The 21,300-nt window shown below is 46.3% G+C and overlaps 1 protein-coding gene across 1 annotated transcript in view; it reads left to right on the top strand.

Annotated features, from left to right (window-relative positions):
- Positions 1 to 21,300, top strand: part of TIMELESS (timeless circadian regulator) — a 184,137-nt gene that overhangs the window by 77,494 nt on the left and 85,343 nt on the right. The window contains exon 5 of the mRNA XM_077297607.1: positions 8,180 to 8,242. Coding sequence (XP_077153722.1) covers positions 8,180 to 8,242 — 63 coding nt within the window. The remainder of the gene's footprint in view (positions 1 to 8,179; positions 8,243 to 21,300) is intronic.

The raw sequence follows: 21,300 nt of genomic DNA, 5'->3' as shown, positions 1-21,300 counted from the left end.
CCCCAAGGGTGGTTTGCACGTTAATGACCGGGCCAATTTTTACAATTCTGACCACTGTCCCTTTATGAGGTTATAACTCTGGAACTCTTCAACAGATCCCGGTGATTCTGACATTGTTTTCTCGTGACATATTGTACTTCATGATAGTGGTAAAATTTCTTTGATAATAACCTGTGTTTATTTGTGAAAAAAACGGAAATTTGGCGAACATTTTGAAAATTTCACAACTTTCCAACTTTGAATTTTTATGCAATTAAATCACAGAGATATGTCACACAAAATACTTAATAAGTAACATTTCCCACATGTCTACTTTACATCAGCACAATTTTGGAACCAAAATTTTTTTTTATTAGGGAGTTATAAGGGTTAAAATTTGACCAGCAATTTCTCATTTTTACAACACCATTTTTTTTTAGGGACCAGATCACATTTGAAGTCACTTTGAGGGGTCTATATGATAGAAAATAACCGTGTGACACCATTCTAAAAACTGCACCCCTCAAGGTGCTCAAAACCACATTCAAGAAGCTTATTAACCCTTCAGGTGTTTCACAGGATTTTTTTGAATGCTTAAATAAAAATGAACATTTAACTTTTTTTCACAAAAAATTTACTTCAGCTCCAATTTGTTTTATTTTACCAAGGGTAACAGGAGAAAATGGACCCCAAAAGTTGTTGTACAATTTGTCCTGAGTATACCGATACCCCATATGTGGGGGTAAACCACTGTTTGGGCGCATGGCAGAGTTCGGAAGCGAAGGAGCGACATTTGACTTTTCAATGCAAAATTGACTGGAATTGAGATGGGACGCCATGTTGCGTTTGGAGAGCCACTGATGTGCCTAAACATTGAAACCCCCTACAAGTGACACCAGTAGACCCCCTAAGGAACTTATCTAGATGTGTCGTGAGCACTTTGACCCATTAGGTGATTCACAGAAGTGTATAATGCAGAGCCGTAAAAATAAAAAAATCATATTTTTTCACAAAAATGATCTTTTCGCCCCCAATTTTTTATTTTTCCAAGGGTAAGAGAAGAAATTGGACCACAAAAGTTGTTGTACAATTTGTCCTGAGTACGCTGATACCCCATATGTGGGGGTAAACCACTGTTTGGGCGCAAGGGAGAGCTCGGAAGGGAAGGAGCGCCGTCTGACTTTTCAATGCAAAATTGACAGGAATTGACATGGGACACCATGTTGCGTTTGGAGAGCCACTGATATGCCTAAACATTGAAACCCCCCACAAGTGACACCATTTTGGAAAGATGACCCCCTAAGGAACTTATCTAGATGTGTGGTGAGCACTTTGACCAACCAAGTGCTTCACAGAAGTTTATAATGTAGAGCCGTAAAAAAAAAAAAATCTTTTCCACAAAAATTATTTCTTAGCCCCCAGTTTTGTATTTTCCTAAGGGTAACAGGAGAAATTGGACCCTAAAAGTTGTTGTCCAGTTTGTCCTGAGTACGCTGATACCCAATATGTGGGTGGGAACCACCGTTTTGGCGCATGGCAGAGCTCGGAAGGGAAGGAGCGCCATTTGGAATGCAGACTTAGATGGATTGGTCTGCAGGCGTCGCGTTACATTTGCAGAGCCCCTGATGTAACTAAACAGTAGAAACCCCCCACAAGTGACCCCATATTGGAAACTAGACCCCCCCAAGGAACTTATCTAGATGTGTTGTGAGAACTTTGAACCCCCAAGTGTTTCACTACTGTTTATAACGCAGAGCCGTGAAAATAAAAAATATTTTTTTTTTCCACAAAAATTATTTTTAGCCCCCAGTTTTGTATTTTCCCAAGGGTAACAGGAGAAATTGGACCCCAAAAGTTGTTGTCCAATGTGTCCTGAGTACGCTGATATCCCATATGTTGGGGTAAACCCCTGTTTGGGCACACGGGAGAGCCCGGGAGAGTTTTACTGTTTCAACGCAGAATTGGCTGGAATTGAGATCGGACGCCATGTTGCGTTTGGAGAGCCCCTGATGTGCCTAAACAGTGGAAACCCCCCAATTGTAACTGAAACCCTAATTCAAACACACCGCTAACCCTAATCACACCCCTAACCCTGACACACCCCTAACCCTAATCCCAACCCTATTCCAACCGTAAATGTAATCCTAACCCTAACTTTAGCCCCAACCCTAACCCTAACTTTAGCCCCAACCCTAACTGTAGCCCTAACCCTAGCCCTATCCCCTAGCCCTAACCCTAATGGGAAAATGGAAATAAATACATTTTTTAAATTTTTTAATTTTTTCCTAACTAAGGGGGTGTCGAAGGGGGTTTTATTTACCTTTATAGCGTTTTTTTTTTAGCGGACTTTTATGATTGGCAGCCGTCAAACACTAAAAGATGCTTTGTATTGCAAAAAACATTTTTTGCGTTACCACATTTTAAGAGCTATAATTGTTCCATATTTTGGTCCACAGAGTCGTTTATACCATTCCGCGTTTGGTAAAATGAATAAAGCAGTTTTATTCTTCGGGTCAGTACGATTACAGCGATACCTCATTTATATCATGTTTTTATGTTTTGGCGCTTTTATACGATAAAAACTATTTTATAGAAAAAATAATTATTTTTGCATCGCTTTATTCTGAGGACTATAACTTTTTTTTATTTTTTCGCTGATGATGCTGTATGGCGGCTCATTTTTTGCGGGACAAGATGACGTTTTCAGTGGTACCATGGTTAGTTATATCTGTCTTTTTGATCGCGTGTTATTCCACTTTTTGTTCGGCGGTATGATAATAAAGCGTTGTTTTTTGCCCTTTTTTTTTTTTAATGGTGTTGACTGAAGGGGTTAACTAGTGAGACAGTTTAACCCCTTCCCGACCTTTGACGCATACGCTGCGTCATGAAAGTCTGTGCCAATCCGACCTGTGACGCAGCGTATGCGTCATGGAATGATCGCGTCCCTGCAGATCGGGTGAAGGGGTTAACTCCCATTTTACCCGATCTGCAGGAACAGGGGGAGTGGTGCTTCAGCCCAGGGGGGTGGCTTCACCCCCCCGTGGCTACGATCGCTCTGATTGGCTGTTGAAAGTGAAACTGCCAATCAGAGCGATTTGTAATATTTCACCTAAAAAACTGGTGAAATATTACAATCCAGCCATGGCCGATGCTGCAATATCATCGGCCATGGCTGGAAATACTTAAGTGACCCCCCCCCACACCCACCGATCGCCCCCCCAGTCCTCCGTTATGGGGTCCGGTCCCCTCCGTCCGCCTGCCGGCTCCCCCGTCCTCCTGTCCGCTCCCTCCTTGTTTGTATTCACCCCCCCTGTGGTCCGATCACCCCCCCTGTGCTCCAATCAACCCCCCCACCATCCCTTCATAGTTACCGATCCTCCCGGTGTCCGTACGACTCCTCGCTGGGCGCCGCCATCTTCCAATATGGCGGGCGCATGCTCAGTGCGCCCGCCGAATCTGCCAGCCGGCAGATTCCTTACAAGTACATTTTGATCGCTGTGATAGGTTCTATCACAGCGATCAAAATAAAAAAAATAATAAATAACCCCCCCCCTTTATCACCCCCATAGGTAGGGACAATAATAAAATAAAGAAAATATTTTTTTTTTTTTTTTCGTTTTCCACTAGGGTTAGGGTTAGAACAAGGGGTAGGGGTAGGGTTAGGGTTATGGCATGTGCGGATTTGGCTGCAGATTGGCCGCGGATCCGCAGCGGATTGGCCGTGGATCCGCCCCAGATTTGGCTGCGGATCCGCAGCGGATTGGCCGCTGCGAATTCGTTGCAGTTTTCCATCAGGTTTACAGTACCATGTACACCTATGGAAAACCAAATCCGCTGTGCCCATGGTGCGGAAAATTCCGTGCAGAAACGCTGCGTTGTATTTTCCGCAGCATGTCAATTCTTTGTGCGGATTCTGCAGCATTTTACACCTGTTCCTCAATAGGAATCCGCAGGTGAAATCCGCACAAAAAAACACTGGAAATCTGCTGTAAATCTGCAGGTAAAACGCAGTGCCTTTTACCTGCAGATTTTTCAAAAATCGTGCGGAAAAATCTCACACGAATCCACAACGTGGGCACATAGCCTTAGGGTTAGGGTTGGAATTAGACTTAGGATTTGAAATAGGGCTTGGGTTGGAAATAGGGTTAAGATTAGGCTTGTGGTTAGGGTTACGGATAGGGTTAGGGGTGTGTTGGGGTTACAGTTGTGGTTAGGGTTGGGATTAGGGTTAGGGTTGGGATTAGGGTTAGGATTAGGGTTAGGGTTGGAATTAGGGTTACGGGTGTGTTGCGGTTAGGGTTGTGGTTAGGGGTGTGTTGGGGTTAGGGTTGTGATTAGGGTTATGGCTACGGTTGGGATTAGGATTAGGGGTGTGTTGGGGTTAGTGTTGAAGTTAGAATTGAGGGGTTTCCACTGTTTAGGCACATCAGGGGTCTCCAAACGCAACATGGCGCCACCATTGATTCCAGCCAATCTTGCGTTCAAAAAGTCAAATGGTGCTCCCTCCCTTCCAAGCCCCAACGTGCGCCCAAACAGTGGTTTACCCCCACATTTGGGGTACCAGCGTACTCAGGACAAACTGGGCAACAACTGTTGGGGTCCAATTTCTCCTGTTACCCTTGCAAAAATAAAAAATTACTTGCTAAAACATAATTTTTGAGGAAAGAACAATTATTTTTTATTTTCAGGGCTCTGCGTTATAAACTTCTGTGAAGCACTTGGGGGTTGAAAGTGCTCACCACACATCTAGATAAGTTCCTTCGGGGGTCTAGTTTCCAAAATGGGGTCACTTGTGGGGTGTTTCTACTGTTGAGGCACATCAGGGGCTCTGCAAATGCAATGTGACGCCTGCAGACCATTCCATCAAAGTCTGCATTTCAAATGTCACTACTTCCCTTCCGAGCCCTGACATGCGCCCAAACAGTGGTTTACCCCCACATATGGGGTACCAGCACACTCACAACAAACTGGGCAACAAATATTGGGGTCCAATTTCTCCTGTTACCCTTGTGAAAATAAAAAATTGCTTGCTAAAACATCTTTTTTGAGGAAAGAAAAATGATTTTTTATTTTCACGGCTCTGCGTTGTAAACTTCTGTGAAGCACTTGGGGGTTGAATGTGCTCACCACACATCTAGATAAGTTCCTTGGGGGGTCTAGTTTCCAAAATGGGGTCAATTGTGGGGGGTTTCTACTGTTTAGGCATATCAGGGGCTCTGCAAACGTAACATGATGCCCGCAGACCATTCCATCAAAGTCTGCATTCCAAAACGTCACTACTTCCCTTCCGAGCCCCGGCATATGCCCAAACAGTGGTTTACCCCCACATATGGGGTATCAGCGTACTCAGGAGAAACTGGACAACAACTTTTGGGGTCCAATTTCTCCTGTTACCCTTAGGAAAATAAAAAATTCTGGGCTAAAAAATCATTTTTGAGAAAAGAAAAAATTATTTTTTATTTTCATGGCTCTGCGTTATAAACTTCTGTGAAGCACTTGGGGGTTCAAAGTGCTCACCACACATCTAGATTAGTTCCTTGGGAGGTCTAGTTTCCAAAATGGGGTCACTTGTGCGGGAGCTCCAATGTTTAGGCACACAGGGGCTCTCCAAACGTGACATGGTGTCCGCTAATGATTGGAGCTAATTTTCCATTCAAAAAGCCAAATGGCGTGCCTTCCCTTCCGAGCCCTGCCGTGCACCCAAACAGTGGTTTACCCCCACATATGGGGTATCATCGTACTCAGGACAAACTGGACAACAACATTTGGGGTCCAATTTCTCCTATTACCCTTGGGAAAATAAAAAATTCTGGGCTAAAAATCATTTTTGAGGAAAGAAAAATTATTTTTTATTTTCACGGCTCTGCGTTATAAACTTCTGTGAAGCACCTGGGGGTTATAAGTGCTCACTATGCATCTAGATAAGTTCCTTGGGGGGTCTAGTTTCCAAAATGGGGTCACTTGTGCGGGAGCTCCAATGTTTAGGCACACAGTGGCTCTCCAAACGCGACATGGTGTCCGCTAACAATTGGAGCTAATTTTCCATTCAAAAAGTCAAATGGCACGCCTCCCCTTCCGAGCCTTGCCGTGCACCCAAACAGTGGTTTACCCCCACATATGAGGTATCGGCGTACTCAGGAGAAATTGCCCAACAAATTTTTGGATCCATTTTATCCTGTTGCCCATGTGAAAATGAAAGAATTGAGGCAAAAAGAAATTTTGTGTGAAAAAAAAGTACTTTTTCATTTTTGCGGATCAATTTGTGAAGTACCTGGGGGTTTAAAGTGCTCACTATGCCTCTAGATAAGTTCCTTGGGGGGTCTAGTTTCCAAAATGGGGTCACTTGTGGAGGAGCTCCAATGTTTAGGCACACAGGTGCTTTCCAAACGCGACATAGTGTCCGCTAACGATGGAGATAATTTTTCATTTAAAAAGTCAAATGGCGCTCCTTCCCTTCCGAGCCTTACCATGTGCCCAAACAGTGGTTTACCCCCACATATGAGGTATCAACGTACTCAGGACAAATTGGACAACAACGTCCATGGTCCAGTTTCTCCTTTTACCCTTGGGAAAATAAAAAAATTGTTGCTAAAAGATCATTTTTGTGACTAAAAAGTTAAATGTTCATTTTTTCCTTCCATGTTGCTTCTGCTGCTGTGAAACACCTGAAGGGTTAATAAACTTCTTGAATGTGGTTTTGAGCACCTTGAGGGGTGCAGTTTTTAGAATGGTGTCACTTTTGGGTATTTTCAGCCATATAGAACCCTCAAACTGACTTCAAATGTGAGGTGGTCCCTAAAAAAAAATGGTTTTGTAAATTTTGTTGTAAAAATGAGAAATCACTGGTCAAATTTTAACCCTTATAACTTCCTAGCAGAAAAAAAATTTGTTTCCAAAATTGTGCTGATGTAAAGTAGACATGTGGGAAATGTTATTTATTAACTATTTTGTGTCACATAACTCTCTGGTTTAACAGAATAAAAATTCAAAATGTGAAAATTGCGAAATTTTCAAAATTTTCGCCAAATTTCCGTTTTTTTCACAAATAAACTCAGAAATTATCGACCTAAATTTACCACTAACATGAAGCCCAATATGTCACGAAAAAACAATCTCAGAATCGCTAGGATCCGTTGAAGCGTTCCGTAGTTATTACCTCATAAAGTGACACTGGTCAGAATTGCAAAAAACGGCAAGGTCATTAAGGCCAAAATAGGCTGGGTCATGAAGGGGTTAATAGGTCGGGTCGTTACGGACGTGGCGAAACTAAATATGTGTACTTTTATTGTTTTTTTTTCTTTAATTTAGATAAAGGAATGTTTTTATTGGAACAATATTTTTTTTTATTATTATTTATTTAGGATTTTTTTTTTTTTGTTTCACACATGTAATTTTTTTTTTTACTTTGCCCCAGGGGGGGACATCACAGTAAAGTGATAGATCGCTGATCTGACACTTTGCTGTGCACTGTGTCAGATCTGCGATCACACAGCACAGCAGGGAGGCTTCCCGGTGCCTGCTCTGAGCAGGCGCTGTGAAGCCACCTCCCTGCAGGACCCGGATGCAGCCCCTCGGCCATTTTGGATCCGGGCCTGCAGGGAGGAGGAGGTAAGAGACCCTCACAGCAATGCGATCACATCGCGTTGCTCCGAGGGTCTCGGAAGCACGCAGGGAGCCCCCTCCCTGCGTGATGCTTCCCTATACCGCCGGAACACTGCGATCATGTTTGATCGCAGTGTGCCGGGGGTGAATGTGCCGGGGGCAGTCCGTGACCGCTCCTGGCGCACAGTGCCAGATGTCAGCTGCGATAGTCAGCTGACACCTTGCCGCAATCGGCCGCCCCCCGTGAGCGAGTCCGATCGCTCTGGACGTACTATTCCGTCCATGTGGGGTGGGCCATACTTCCCAACCCCACATAAACGGAATAGTACGTCTAATGGCAGAAAGGGGTTAAAGTAGTGATATTTTATAAATGGCCTCTCTAGTAAAAGGGTTAACAGTAGCATCTTATCCAGTCTTGATTTGATAAAAGGACTCTTTGTTTTGTGGTGTTTTTTGTTTGTCTTTGCTCCATTGTTGAAAATGTTTTTAGTGCCATAATCACGTTTTTATATTTTTACATTTGCTATTTATGAACCATGAACTTGTAGGAGCAGACTCAATGTTCATCTAATACTTTGTTTCTTCAATTCCTTATCAGGCCTTTGCAAATGAAAGACTCTTTGTAGTCTTGAGTGAAAAGCTGTATGATTTGCTGCAGATGGTAAGTGATATTTATTCCCAGTTATCTATTTTTTTTGTTTGTAAAATTAAGGCAAAATTTATTGTAGTTCATTGTTTCCTTTTCTGGTTTTGCTTCTCTGCAAAACTGTTAACCTGGGTTTCCAAAGCACAGCAGGAATATCTGAAGGGTACAATATTTCTGAATAGTGTTAAGTTTCTCAGAAGAAACTGTTTAACCCCTCCAGTTAAAGAAAACATTATAGTACATCCTATGTCCAGTCCCTGTATATGGAGCGGGCACAGCAGATGCCACTATCGAGCAACCGCAGTGCGCTCCTATGGCTGTAATTTAACCACTTAAATGTGGCTGTTAATCTCTGCCAACAGCATTGAAATAACGTTAGTGCTGGTGTGCGTGGTTACAGACTACCACCAGTCTGCCTTGATGCCATTCTAGCGAACTGATGAGCCAAGAGTGCGTGGGATGACAGAAATTTTTATAATATAAATAAAAAATTTGCATAATTCCACTTGCCCCATTTAAGAATTAAGGTGTTTGTGTGTGTGTATGTATGTATCAATATCTATATGTATCTATATATATCTCTATATATATCTCTATATATATATATATATATATATCTCTATATATATATATATATCTCTCTCTCTCTCTCTCTCTCTCTCTCTCTCTCTCTCTCTCTCTCTCTCTCTCTCTCTCTCTCTCTCTCTCTCTCTCTCTCTCTCTCTCTCTCTCTCTCTCTCTCTCTCTCTCTCTCTCTCTCTCTCTCTCTCTCTCTCTCTCTCTATATATATATATATATATATATATATATATATATATATATATATATATATATATTCATTTGGTATCCCAGCATCCATAAAAGCCCAGTGTATTAAAAAGTAAAATATTAAATTAACTTGATTAATAAACTCCGTGAAAAGCAAGCAATTAAAAAAAATCTGCCCAAATAAATAAATATATATATATATATATATATATATATATATATATATATATATATAATATAATATAATATTTCTCGCTTCATTGGGGGACACAGGTAACCATGGTGTATGATGCTGTCGCTAGGAGGCTGACACTATGCAAATAAAGAAAAATAACGGCAGTATACACCCTCCGACAGGCACCAGGCAACTCAGTTTTTGCTTAGTGTCTGTAGGAGGCGGACCTAGATCTGACACCAGATCTGCATTTCTTTTTCTTTCAGGGATTGTGTGTGTTTATTAATCTTTTTCCCTTTCGTTTAAGATAACTTCTGGGGGTTACAGGGTGCAGTTCTTCTCAATTAAGCGACCGAGATCTGCTGGGCAGGACTTTGTTTCATGTTACCTGGGGTGTTAATGTTTACTTTCGGTGGCCAGTCCTTGCCTCCCCCCCCTCATCCCTCTCCTCGGAGTGGGCTGAGAGGAAGACGGTGGTCACCTGCGGTGACCTCCCCCCTTTTAAGGGGTTGACGCCGTTTTCTGCGCCGGTTGATATAGTGCGGGAAGGAGGACCACATCTCCCAGGACCCTTTTCTGCCATCAAGGGATCCTGATGGGTTCCTCATCTTCAGGTAGGAAGATCTTCAAGCAACAGCAGCAGCTCCCCCCTCCCAGTCCCTGCATTGTCGCAATCTCCATGCAGGGGCACTTAACCTTATTATCCAGCAGCACTCGCCGCTGCACGAGCGCTCCGTTACCGGGCTAGGGGATTCGGGGGCCATCGGGCGCTCTTTTATTTAAATCTCGCGCCTCTTTCCTCGCAGCACACTTTTTCCACCATATTCCTTTCAAGGCAAGTCTCTGCCCCTGAAGGCGGCGCCCCTTCTTCTTCCTCGTTCCCAGCGCTGGACACACCTCGCTTGCAGCCCAGCGCTGGTATTGGCCACGCTCCGGCGGACAACACCCCCCTTTTCCCTGCTGGCCTATCGGGCGCTTGGTTTCTCTTCAGCTGGCCATGCCCCACTGTTTGGCGCGTTCTCTGCACGAGCAGACGCTCGCAGCCTGTGCTTTCCCGGCCAGCTGCCTTCTGTGCATCGCGTACTCTGGAATACCTCTCCATAGGTGGGGGACAGTGTAACTGCGCTTTCAGCAGGTCTGTAGATTTTTTTGCTATTCTCCATCCCTGGCTGATTTTCCTCCAGGCAACATCGCCTGCTGTCATATTGCTTCAGGTACCTTTTTCACTCTACTTATGCCCAACCCCGCAGGGGCCCCTGGCTATATCCCTACGGTAATTAACTACGCTTGTGCCCACTGTAAGAAAAAGTGGGCTTCAGGCCAGCCGTCGCCTTTCTGTACGTCCTGCAGTCCTTCCATCATGTCCGTCTCTCAGGAGGCCCCTAATGCTCGGGATGAGTGCACTCCCCCCTCCCCCGGAGTGGGCTGTTGCAATATCTCAGTCAGTCTCCAACCTGACTAAAGTGTCTCAGTCCCTGGTTCAGGTACTAGAACGTATTCCACTGCTGACTACAGCCAACAGTGCCACGAACGCTTCTCACAGCGATTCGCTCGCATCTGTCCAAGACTCTCACAGGGGCAGACTTGAGAAAAGATCCAGAAAGCGTTTTCTGTCTAGTTCTTCATCCACTTCTCCGGATCCCACTGCGTCAGCCGGAATACCGCTCTCTACCCGTTCCCCCTCTTCGCTGGCGGATGTTGGGTCAGATGTATCCTCTCAGTCGGATTCTGACTCAGATGCAGATCAGACTTCCTCAACGCACTATATGGTTGATAGCCTTATCTCAGCCATTATTCAAACGCTTGAGCTTAAGGAGGAAGAGGCAGCTTCTCAGGACATTTCCGTTTCTTTCAAACGGATGAAGCGTCCTTCTAGAGTTTTTCCCAATCATAAGGAATTTGATAACACTACGTCTAGACACTGTGAACACCCTGGTAAACGTTTTCCAGGGAGGAAACGTTTAGGCATTTTATACCCGTTTGTTTCAGACCTTGTTAGCAAATGGTCCAAATCTCCTAAGGTAGATCCACCTGTGTCTAGATTATCCTCCCAGACAGTGCTGTCCATTCCTGATGCGGAATCTCTAAAGGACCCCACGGACAGACAAATTGAGGCTCTAACCAAATCAGCTTTTGAAGCTTCTGATACCTCTCTGCCCCAATTTCGCCTCTACCTGGGTGGCGAAAGCGGTGTCGGCCTGGACCAAAACCCTACGCAGAGGCATTGTAGCTTCGGCTCCCGCACAGGAGCTAGCAGATTTAGCAGATCAGATTTCACTGGCTGGAAAGTACCTTCTGAATGCTTCTCATGATGCTGCTGCTTGCTCTGCAAGGGCAAACCGCAATATTGTCACCATTCGCCGTGTCCTCTGGCTGAATGTGTGGAACGCAGATCCCGCTTCCAAAAAATCCCTCACAGGTTTGCCTTCCCAGGGATCCAGGCTCTTTGGAGCGCAGCTAGACCAAATGATCTCGGACGCCACGGGCGGTAAGAGCACTTCTCTTCCGCAATCTAAGCCTAGGCGTCCCTTCAATAGAAAGGTACCCCATTCCTTTCGCCCCTTTCACTCCGTCGCCTCCTCAGGTGGTGCCTCTCAGCATGGCTGGTCTTCCACTCAAAGGGGCCGAAGGAAGCCTTCTTTCAGGCCTACCCCTCACTGGAGAGTTAAAGGCCGCTCCTCCAAATATTCCAGTTCTGGCGACCACAGATTTTCTTCCAAATGACGGGTCACCTCCACCTGGAAATCTTTCCAGGGTGGGAGGCAGGCTTCTTCTGGTCACAGAACCGTGGTTATCGGTGGTCGACGACGCCTGGGTCAGGGAGATTGTCACATCAGGTTGCAAAATAGAATTTTTGTCGCCCCCAGGAAGACGTTTTTTCCTCTCCCGCCCACCCAAACAGCCCTCCCATGTCCCAGGGCTTTTTCAGGCGGTCGATTCCCTTCTCGCCTCAGGGGTAATCGTCCCAATACCTTCCAACCAGCGGTTTTCCGGTTTTTACTCAAATCTATTTGTAGTTCCGAAAAAAGATGGCTCTCTTCGCCAGATTTTGGACCTCAAACGGTTGAACAGCCACCTCCGGATTCGGCACTTCAAGATGGAGTCCTTGCACTCGGTGATCGCCTCCATGGAAGCGGGAGAATTTCTGTGCTCTGTGGACATTCGGGATACGTATCTGCACATTCCGATTTGTGTTCAGCATCACAGGTTCCTTCGTTTCGCGATCCAGGACCAACATTTCCAATTCGCGGCTCTTCCTTTCGGCTTGGCGGCCGCCCCCAGAGTCTTTATGAAGGTAATGGCGGCGGTCATGGCCATCCTTCGGTCGAAGGGGATTACGAGAATCCCCTATCTCGACGATCTCTTCGTAAAGGGTCCGTCTCGCCGCGACTGCGGTCACAGTTTCCAGATCACTCTGGACACGTTAACCCGCCTTGGTTGGATAATCAACGAACAAAAGTCCACCTTGATTCTGGGCATGGAATTCGACACCATTCAGGCTCAGGTCTTCCTCCCAAGGGAGAAATTCCTCTCTCTTCGGAGGGGAATCAAAGTCCTAAAGCGCCCTACCCCTCTACCTCTACGGCTCGGCATGAGGGTTCTGGACAAGATGGTCGCTTCCATGGAAGCGGTCCCTTATGCTCAGTTCTAGGGTTGAGCGAAACGGATCGTTCATTTTCATAAGTCGCCGACTTTTGGCAAAGTCGGCGTCTCATGAAGCCGACCCGATCCCTGTGTGGGGTCTGCCATGCGGTACGCGACTTTCGCGCCAAAGTCGCGTTTCAATTACGCTAAAAACGCCATTTCTCAGCCAATGAAGGTGGACGCAGAGTGTGGGCAGCGTGATGACATAGATCTCGGTCCCCACCATCTTAGAGAAGGGCATTGCAGTGATTGGCTTGCTTTCTGCCGCGTCACAGGGGCTGTAAAGGGGCGTTCCCGCCGACCGCCATCTTACTGCTGCTGATCTGAGCGTAGGGAGAGGTTGCTGCCGCTTCTTCAGAAGCAGGGATAGTGATAGGCAGGGTACATAAAGCCACAAACCGCTTGTGCTGTAGCGATTTCCACTGTCCAACACCACCTTTTGTTTGCAGGGACAGTGGAAGCTACGTTTTTTTTTCCTCAGCGCTGTAGCTCATTGGGCTGCCCTAGAAGGCTCCCTGATAGCTGCGTTGCTTTGTGTGTATGCCGCTGTGCAAACCAACTGCTTTTTTCAAAGCACAAATCCTGTTGTTCCTTCCTTTCTGCACAGCTAGCTTGTGTGTTTGTCCCCACTTTTGTGTGCAGCAGTCCTTTTTCTAGCTGCCTGCCATACTTTCCTGAGATTACTGCAGGGAGATAAAGATTGGCAAGTCTGCCTCTGTGCCAGTCCTGTGTGTGGCATCTGTCTCTCATTGTGTGCCACCGAAAACCACTGTGTAATACTTGGCCATTTATTTTTTGGGGGTAAATTCTCCCTGTAAAAAAAAAAAAAATTAGTGGGAGATAAAGGTTGGCAAGTCTGCCTCTGTGCCATTGCTGTGTGTGGCATCTGTCTCTCACTGTGTGCCACCGAAAACGACTGTGTAATACTGGGCCTTTTTTTTTTTTTTTTCTAAATTCTCCCTTTTTAAAAAAAAAATAATTAGTGGGAGATAAAGATTGGCAAGTCTGCCTCTGTGCCAATCCTGTGTGTGGCATCTGTCTCTCATTGTGTGCCACCGAAAACCACTGTGTAATACTTGGCCATTTATTTTTTGGGGGTAAATTCTCCCTTTTAAAAAAAAAAAAATAATAATTAGTGGGAGATAAAGATTGGCAAGTCTGCCTCTGTGCCATTGCTGTGTGTGGCATCTGTCTCTCACTGTGTGCCACCGAAAACGACTGTGTAATACTGGGCCTTTTTTTTTTTTCTTTCTAAATTCTCCCTTTTTAAAAAAAAAATAATTAGTGGGAGATAAAGATTGGCAAGTCTGCCTCTGTGCCAATCCTGTGTGTGGCATCTGTCTCTCATTGTGTGCCACCGAAAACCACTGTGTAATACTTGGCCATTTATTTTTTTTGGGTAAATTCTCCCTTTTAAAAAAAAAAAAAAAATAATTAGTGGGAGATAAAGATTGGCAAGTCTGCCTCTGTGCCAGTCCTGTGTGTGGCATCTGTCTCTCATTGTGTGCCACCGAAAACCTAGTGTGTAACATTGGGCCTGATTTTCCTTTCAGTGTCAGGCACCTATAAAGGTATATATAAATCCAACAGAAGTTTGAGTTCACCTTATAAGTTGTTTTACAGTAACAAATACCGTTACTTTGGTTACGTTTTGCAAACAATGAGGAAGTCTAGTGGAAGAGGTCGTGGCCGTGGGCGGTCATTGTCAGCTGGTAATGATGGTAGTGGTGGTGGAGCATCAGGTGGTCGTGGTAAAAGCAGTACAGCACCTAAGTCTCGAGTTGTTGAGCCAGGTTCGTCGTCTGGCTACACAAGGCCTCGAACGCTCTCTTTTCTGGGAGTAGGAAAACCACTTTTGAAGCCGGAGCAGGAGGAACAAGTATTGGCTTTCATTGCTGACTCTGCCTCTAGCTCTTTCGCCTCCTCCTCGGAAAGTGCCAAATGTCAGAGCAGTGCATCGTCAGTGGATGCTCCCGGTCAGGAACAAGTCGCTTCCTTGTGTCCTTCACCCAGAACAACAGTGAAGGATGCGTCAGTCGACACAACAGGTTACTCCATGGAGCTCTTTACACGTATCGTTCCTGGGTTAGACAGTGAAACAGTTAACAGGCCATGCCCATTAGAAGTTGGATCGGACATGGAGTGCACAGATGCACAGCCACAGCCAGATTACTATGCTGTTCCTTTGACTCAGACCAGAACATTGCCCTCGCAGTGTACTGAGGCAGAATCAAACCCAGCGGAGACTATGGTGCCCCGTCACGAACGCAATACCACCGGCTTACACGGTGACACAGACGAAGTTGCACACGACATAGAAGAGGAGGTCATAGATGACCCAGTTGTTGACCCCGATTGGCAGCCATTGGGGGAACAGGGTGCAGGCGGCAGTAGTTCTGAAGCGGAGGAGGAGGAGCCGCAGCAGGCATCAACATCACAACAGGTTCCATCTGCCGGGCCCGTATCTGGCCAAAAACGAGTGGCAAAACCAAAACCAGTTGGAGGACAGCGTGGCCATCCGGTTAAAGAAGCTCAGTCTGCAATGCCTGAAAAGGTATCCGATAGTAGAAAGAGTGCAGTCTGGCATTTTTTTAAACAACATCCAAATGATCAGCGCAAAGTCATCTGTCAAAAATGTTCAACTACCTTAAGCAGAGGTCAGAATCTTAAAAGTCTAAATACAAGTTGCATGCATAGACACTTATCCACCATGCATTTGCAAGCCTGGACTAACTACCAAACGTCCCTAAAGGTTGCAGCACCCTCGGCCAATGAAGCTAGTCAGCAACGCTACATCCCTTCCCTCACTGTAAACCCACCATTTCCCGCATCACCTGCAGTATCTGTGCAGCTTTCGTCGCCAGGCCAAAGCAGTCACGGAATCACCAGGTTTGCAGTAGGAAACACTGCATGTAGGGCACCGGCAAGAATACCATCTCCAACCCTCTCTGTCACCCATGTCCACCGGCACCACCGCTAGTTCCACGATCTTCAGCTCTCCAGTCCAGCTCACCCTACATGAGACTCTTGTTAGGAAAAGGAAGTACTCATCCTCGCATCCGCGTACACAGGTTTTGAACGCCCACATTGCTAGACTAATCTCATTAGAGATGATGCCCTACCGGTTAGTTGAAAGCGAAGCTTTCAAAGCGCTGATGGACTACGCTGTACCACGCTACGAGCTACCCAGTCGGCACTTCTTTTCTAGAAAAGCCATCCCAGCCCTCCAACAGCATGTTAAAGACCGCATCGTCCATGCACTCAAGCAGTCTGTGACTACAAAGGTGCACCTGACAACAGATGCATGGACCAGTAGGCATGGCCAGGGACGTTACGTGTCCATCACGGCACACTGGGTGAATGTGGTGGATGCAGGGTCCACAGGGGACAGCAATATTGGGACAGTTCTGCCTAGCCCACGGTCAAGGAAAGAGTTGGCTGTAGGTGTTCGCCCCCCCCCCTCCTCCTCTTCCTCCTCCTCCTGCAGAAGCGAGAGCTCGTCCACAGACCGCATTCGCACATCCACTCCATCCTCAGCTGCCACTGTTGCACATCAGGTGTGCTATTATGGGACAGCTAGTGGCAAGCGTCAGCAGGCTGTATTGGCAATGAAGTGTTTGGGCGACAACAGACACACCGCGGAAGTTCTGTCCGAGTTCTTGCAGAAAGAAACTCAGTCATGGCTGGGCACTGTACATCTTGAGGCAGGCAAGGTAGTGAGTGATAACGGAAGGAATTTCATGGCTGCCATAGCCCTTTCCCAACTGAAACACATTCCTTGCCTGGCTCACACCTTAAACCTGGTGGTGCAGTGCTTCCTGAAAAGTTATCCGGGGTTACCCGACCTGCTCCTCAAAGTGCGCAGACTTTGCTCGCATATCCGTCGTTCGCCCGTACACTTCAGCCGTATGCAGAACTATCAGCGTTCTTTGAACCTTCCTCCGCATCGACGTTGCAACAAGGTGGAACTCCACACTGCACATGCTTCAGAGACTGTGCGAACAGAGGCGGTGCTGTTATGTATTTGTGGGAGGATACACGGGCAGGCAGTTGGATGGCAGACATGGAGTTGTCAGGTGTGCAGTGGTCGAAGCTACAAGACCTGTGTCAAGTCCTTCAGTGTTTTGAGGAATGCACACGGCTGGTTAGTGCAGATAACGCCATAATAAGCATGAGCATCCCCCTAATGCGTCTGCTGATGCAAAGTTTGACGCACATAAAGGAGCAGGCGTCTGCAGCCGAGGAAGAGGAAAGCCTTGATGACAGTCAGCCATTGTCTGGTCAGGGCCGTGTAGAGGACGCGGTAGCGGGCGAAGAGGAGGAGGACGAGGAGGATGATGGGGATGATTATTTTTTTAATGAGGAAGCTACTCCTGGGCCAACAGAAATTAGTGGCGTTGCAAGGCCGGGTTGTTTTTTTAAGAGAGACAAGTGACGTAGATTTGCCTGTAACTGCCCCTCAAACCAGCACAACCGCAGATTTGACAACTGGAACTTTGGCCCACATGGCGGATTATGCCTTACGTATCCTCAAAAGGGACCCACGCATTATTAAAATGATGAGCGATGACGATTACTGGTTGGCCTGCATCCTTGACCCTCGCTATAAAGGCAAATTGCAAAATATTATGCCACATGAGAACCTCGAACAAATATTAGCAACCAAACAAGCTACTCTTGTAGACCGTTTGATTCAGGCATTCCCAGCACACAACGCCGGTGATGGTTCTCACACGAGCTGCAGGGGGCTACAGGGCAGAGGTGTTAGAGGTGCACAGATCAGAAGTGGCGTTGGACAGAGGGGTTTTCTGACCAGGTTGTGGAGTGATTTCGCAATGACCGCAGACAGGACAGGTACTGCAGCATCTATTCAAAGTGACAGGAGACAACATTTGTCCAGTATGGTTACTAACTATTTTTCATCCCTTATCGATGTTCTCCCTCAACCGTCATTCCCATTTGATTACTGGGCATCCAAATTAGACACCTGGCCTGAATTGGCAGAATATGCATTGCAGGAGCTTGCTTGCCCAGCAGCTAGTGTGCTATCAGAAAGAGTATTCAGTGCTGCTGGTTCAATATTACCCGAAAAAAGGACTCGTCTGGCTACCCAAAATGTGGATGATCTCACCTTCATTAAAATGAACCACTCCTGGATTTCAAATTATTTTGCCCCACCTTTCCCGGCTGACACCTAGCTTTCCTATAAAAAGGTCTTGCTTGTGGACTGGTCTTACTGAGTGTTCCAATCTCTTAATTTGCAGCAGTTGTTTGTCCAGCATACGACATGTTTACACCTCCCTCAATGGGAAAACTCCCCCCACGGGGCCGTGGTCTCGCCACTTGGCGCAAGCACCCGTTACAGTGCTGTTTGTCTGAAGAGGTGGGTGTGCCCACTTTTGGTCGACGGCACTGCCACTGGGTCCCTCATAGTACAATGAAGTGTCTCTGGCGGTGGTGGTGCGCACCCAACGTCAGACACACCGTTGTAACATGAGGGGCCCTGGGACGACGGTACCGCCGGCCACAAGAGAGTTTCCCCCCCCCCCCCAGCTCAAACTGTGCTCTACCACGTGCAGAATTATCTCGCACAGCTCCACCAATGTTTAGTCTATGTGCTGACATCATTCAATGCCTGGCACTGACAATACCAATTTGTTGACATCTATGATGCTAGTTAAAGTAGTCTGGGTCAGTGTCCTATATTGACACCAGTAAATACTTACTGCCAAATTACTTTGTCAGAAACTCAGCAGATGAGCCCACCCCTGTACCTAAGTATGCCACACTTTTTTTTTGTTGTTGTTTTGCGAGACATTAACATCTATTTATTTTTTGTGAGTACTAACTGTGTCAGACACTCCTTGCAATCCTCCTCCACTGACCACAATGCTGCCTGTGTATCCATGTAACCGATTTAAAACTGCCTTGAGCCTAATTTTTGTTATTTTAGGCCTTCGTTAGCCTGTCTGTGGTCCCTCCTTGCAATACTCCTCCACTGACCACAATGCTGCCTGTGTATCCATGTAACCGATTTAAAACTGCCATGAGCCTATCTTTTGTTATTTTAGGCCTTCGTTAGCCTGTCTGCGGTCCCTCCTTGCAATCCTCCTCCGCTGACCACACCAATGCTGCCCGTGTACCCCTGGAACCTATTTAAAAGTTCATAGAGCCTATTTATATATTTTATTTAATATTAATAAAGCCATGATGGACTACGCTGTACCACGCTACAAGCTAACCAGTCGACACTTCTTTTGCGAGAAAAGCCATCCCAACCCTCCACCAGCATGTAAAAGACCGCATTGTCCATGCACTCTGGCAATCTGTGAGTACAAAGGTGCACCTGACAACAGACACATGGACCTGTAGGCATGGCCATGGAAGGTTACGTGTCCATTACGGCGCAATGGGTTAATGTGGTGGATGCATGGTCCACAGGGGACAGCCTACTAAGTCTGTCTGCAGTCCCTAATTCAAATTGTCCTCCACTGTCTAAATCTGAGCTTCAACCTTCTGGCTCTCATTAAGTGCTTTTGTTTTAAAAAAAAAAAAATTGGTGTTTGGGGCCTAATACCTCTGTTTGCCGCTCACTGGTGTTGTTCTCAACTGAATAAATCTGAGCTTCAACCTTCTGGCTCTCATTAAGTGCTGTTTTTTAAAAAATTGGTGGTTACGGCCTTTTAACGGTGTCTGCCGCTCCCTGGTGTTTGTCCTCAACTGTATAAAGCTGAGCTTCAACCTTCTGGCTGTCATTAAGTGTTTTTTTTAAAAAAAATTGGTGTTTGGGGCCTAATACCTCTGTTTGCCGCTCACTGGTGTTCTCCTCAACTGAATAAATCTGAGCTTCAACCTTCTGGCTCTCCTTAAGTGCTTTTTTTAAAAAAAATTGCTGGTTGGGGCCTAATACCTCTGTTTGCCGCTCCCTGGTGTTGTCCTCAACTGAATAAATCTGAGCTTCAACCTTCTGGCTCTCATTAAGTGCTGTTTTTTAAAAAATTGGTGGTTACGGCCTACTAACGGTGTCTTCCGCTCCCTGGTGTTTGTCCTCAACTGTATAAAGCTGGTATTCAACCTTCTGGCTGTCATTAAGTGCTTTTTTTCAAAAAATTGGTGTTTGGGGCCTAATACCTCTGTTTGCCGCTCCCTGTTGTTTGTCCTCAACTGTATAAAGCTGAGCTTCAACCTTCTGGCTTTCGGCCTATAGTATCAGATATTAAACAGCATTTGGCCTTCAACTTTGGTTGCGGCCTACTAACGGTGTCTGCCGCTCCCTGGTGTTTGTCCTCAACTGTATAAAGCTGAGCTTCAACCTTCTGGCTCTCATTAAGTGCTGTTTTTTAAAAAGCTTGGTGGTTACGGCCTACTAACGGGGTCTGCCGCTCCCTGGTGTTGTCCTCCACTGTATAAAGCTGAGCTTCAGTCTTTAGGCTTTTGGCCTATAGTAGCAGATATTAAACTGCATTTGGCCTACTAGTGTGGTTGGGCCCTTAAAACAGTGTCTGCTGCTCCTGGGTTTGCTACTCCACTGAACAAAGCAATGCCGCCTGTTTAGTCCTGTTACCAATTTTGAACTGCATTTAGCCTACTTTATTCTTTGGCCCTATATCTGTGTTTCCTCCTCATCCTGCCCATTGCCCAGCCACTGCTAGATGAGTCTGCTGGTACATTGACCTAGACCACTACATTCCCCTTGCACTCTACACAGCCAGAATCTGACCCTGCTGAAAGTAAGGTTCCCCTTCCCGCATGTTATACCACCTTACACAGGGACAAAGAGGAAGGTGCAGATGAAAGTGCAGGTTCCTTCATCAGGTGGGGGGGGGGGGCATACTCGTTGGCGACGTTACTGGCACAGGGCCCCTCAGAGTACGCAAAAGTGTCGCTGCTGGTGGGAGGCGCCCCCGCCGTGCAAACACACCGCTGTACTTTGAGGTGCCAGTGCCAATGCCAACGAGTGGGCCCCCCCTGCTTGCTTAGGATCACAGCACTTGCAAACTTGACATACTTACCTCTCACTGCTCCACCGCCATGACGTAGTCCACGTTTCCTGGGCCCACTAAAACCTTGAACCAGCCCTACCCCCCACAACTTTTGCCAAATGACCCCCAATTTCCAATGCCCAACTATTATTATAAAGTTAAATAAGATTGACAAGCTTCAGAAACAAGAATGGATGTTTTTGGCATTAAAATGGGCACTGTAGGTGTTTTCCACTCACTGTCGACTATGCTTCCCCATTGACTTGCATTGGGTTTCGTGTTTCGGTCGATCCCCGACTTTTAGCAATAATCGGCCGACTGCACTCGACTCGACTCTGGACAAAGTCGGGTTTCGCAAAACCCGACTCGATCTTAAAAAAATGAAAGTCGCTCAACCCTACTCAGTTCCACTCTCGCCCTCTGGCCCTTCTGTCAGTTTGGGACAGGAATCCAATCTCCTTAGACCGCCCAGTTTGCCTCCCTCTCGATATGAGACAGTCTC

This window comes from Ranitomeya variabilis, chromosome 3 (assembly GCF_051348905.1).
Source record: "Ranitomeya variabilis isolate aRanVar5 chromosome 3, aRanVar5.hap1, whole genome shotgun sequence".
In the NCBI taxonomy this organism is placed as follows: Eukaryota; Metazoa; Chordata; class Amphibia; order Anura; family Dendrobatidae; genus Ranitomeya; species Ranitomeya variabilis.
This window is presented reverse-complemented; position numbering and strand designations above follow the sequence as displayed.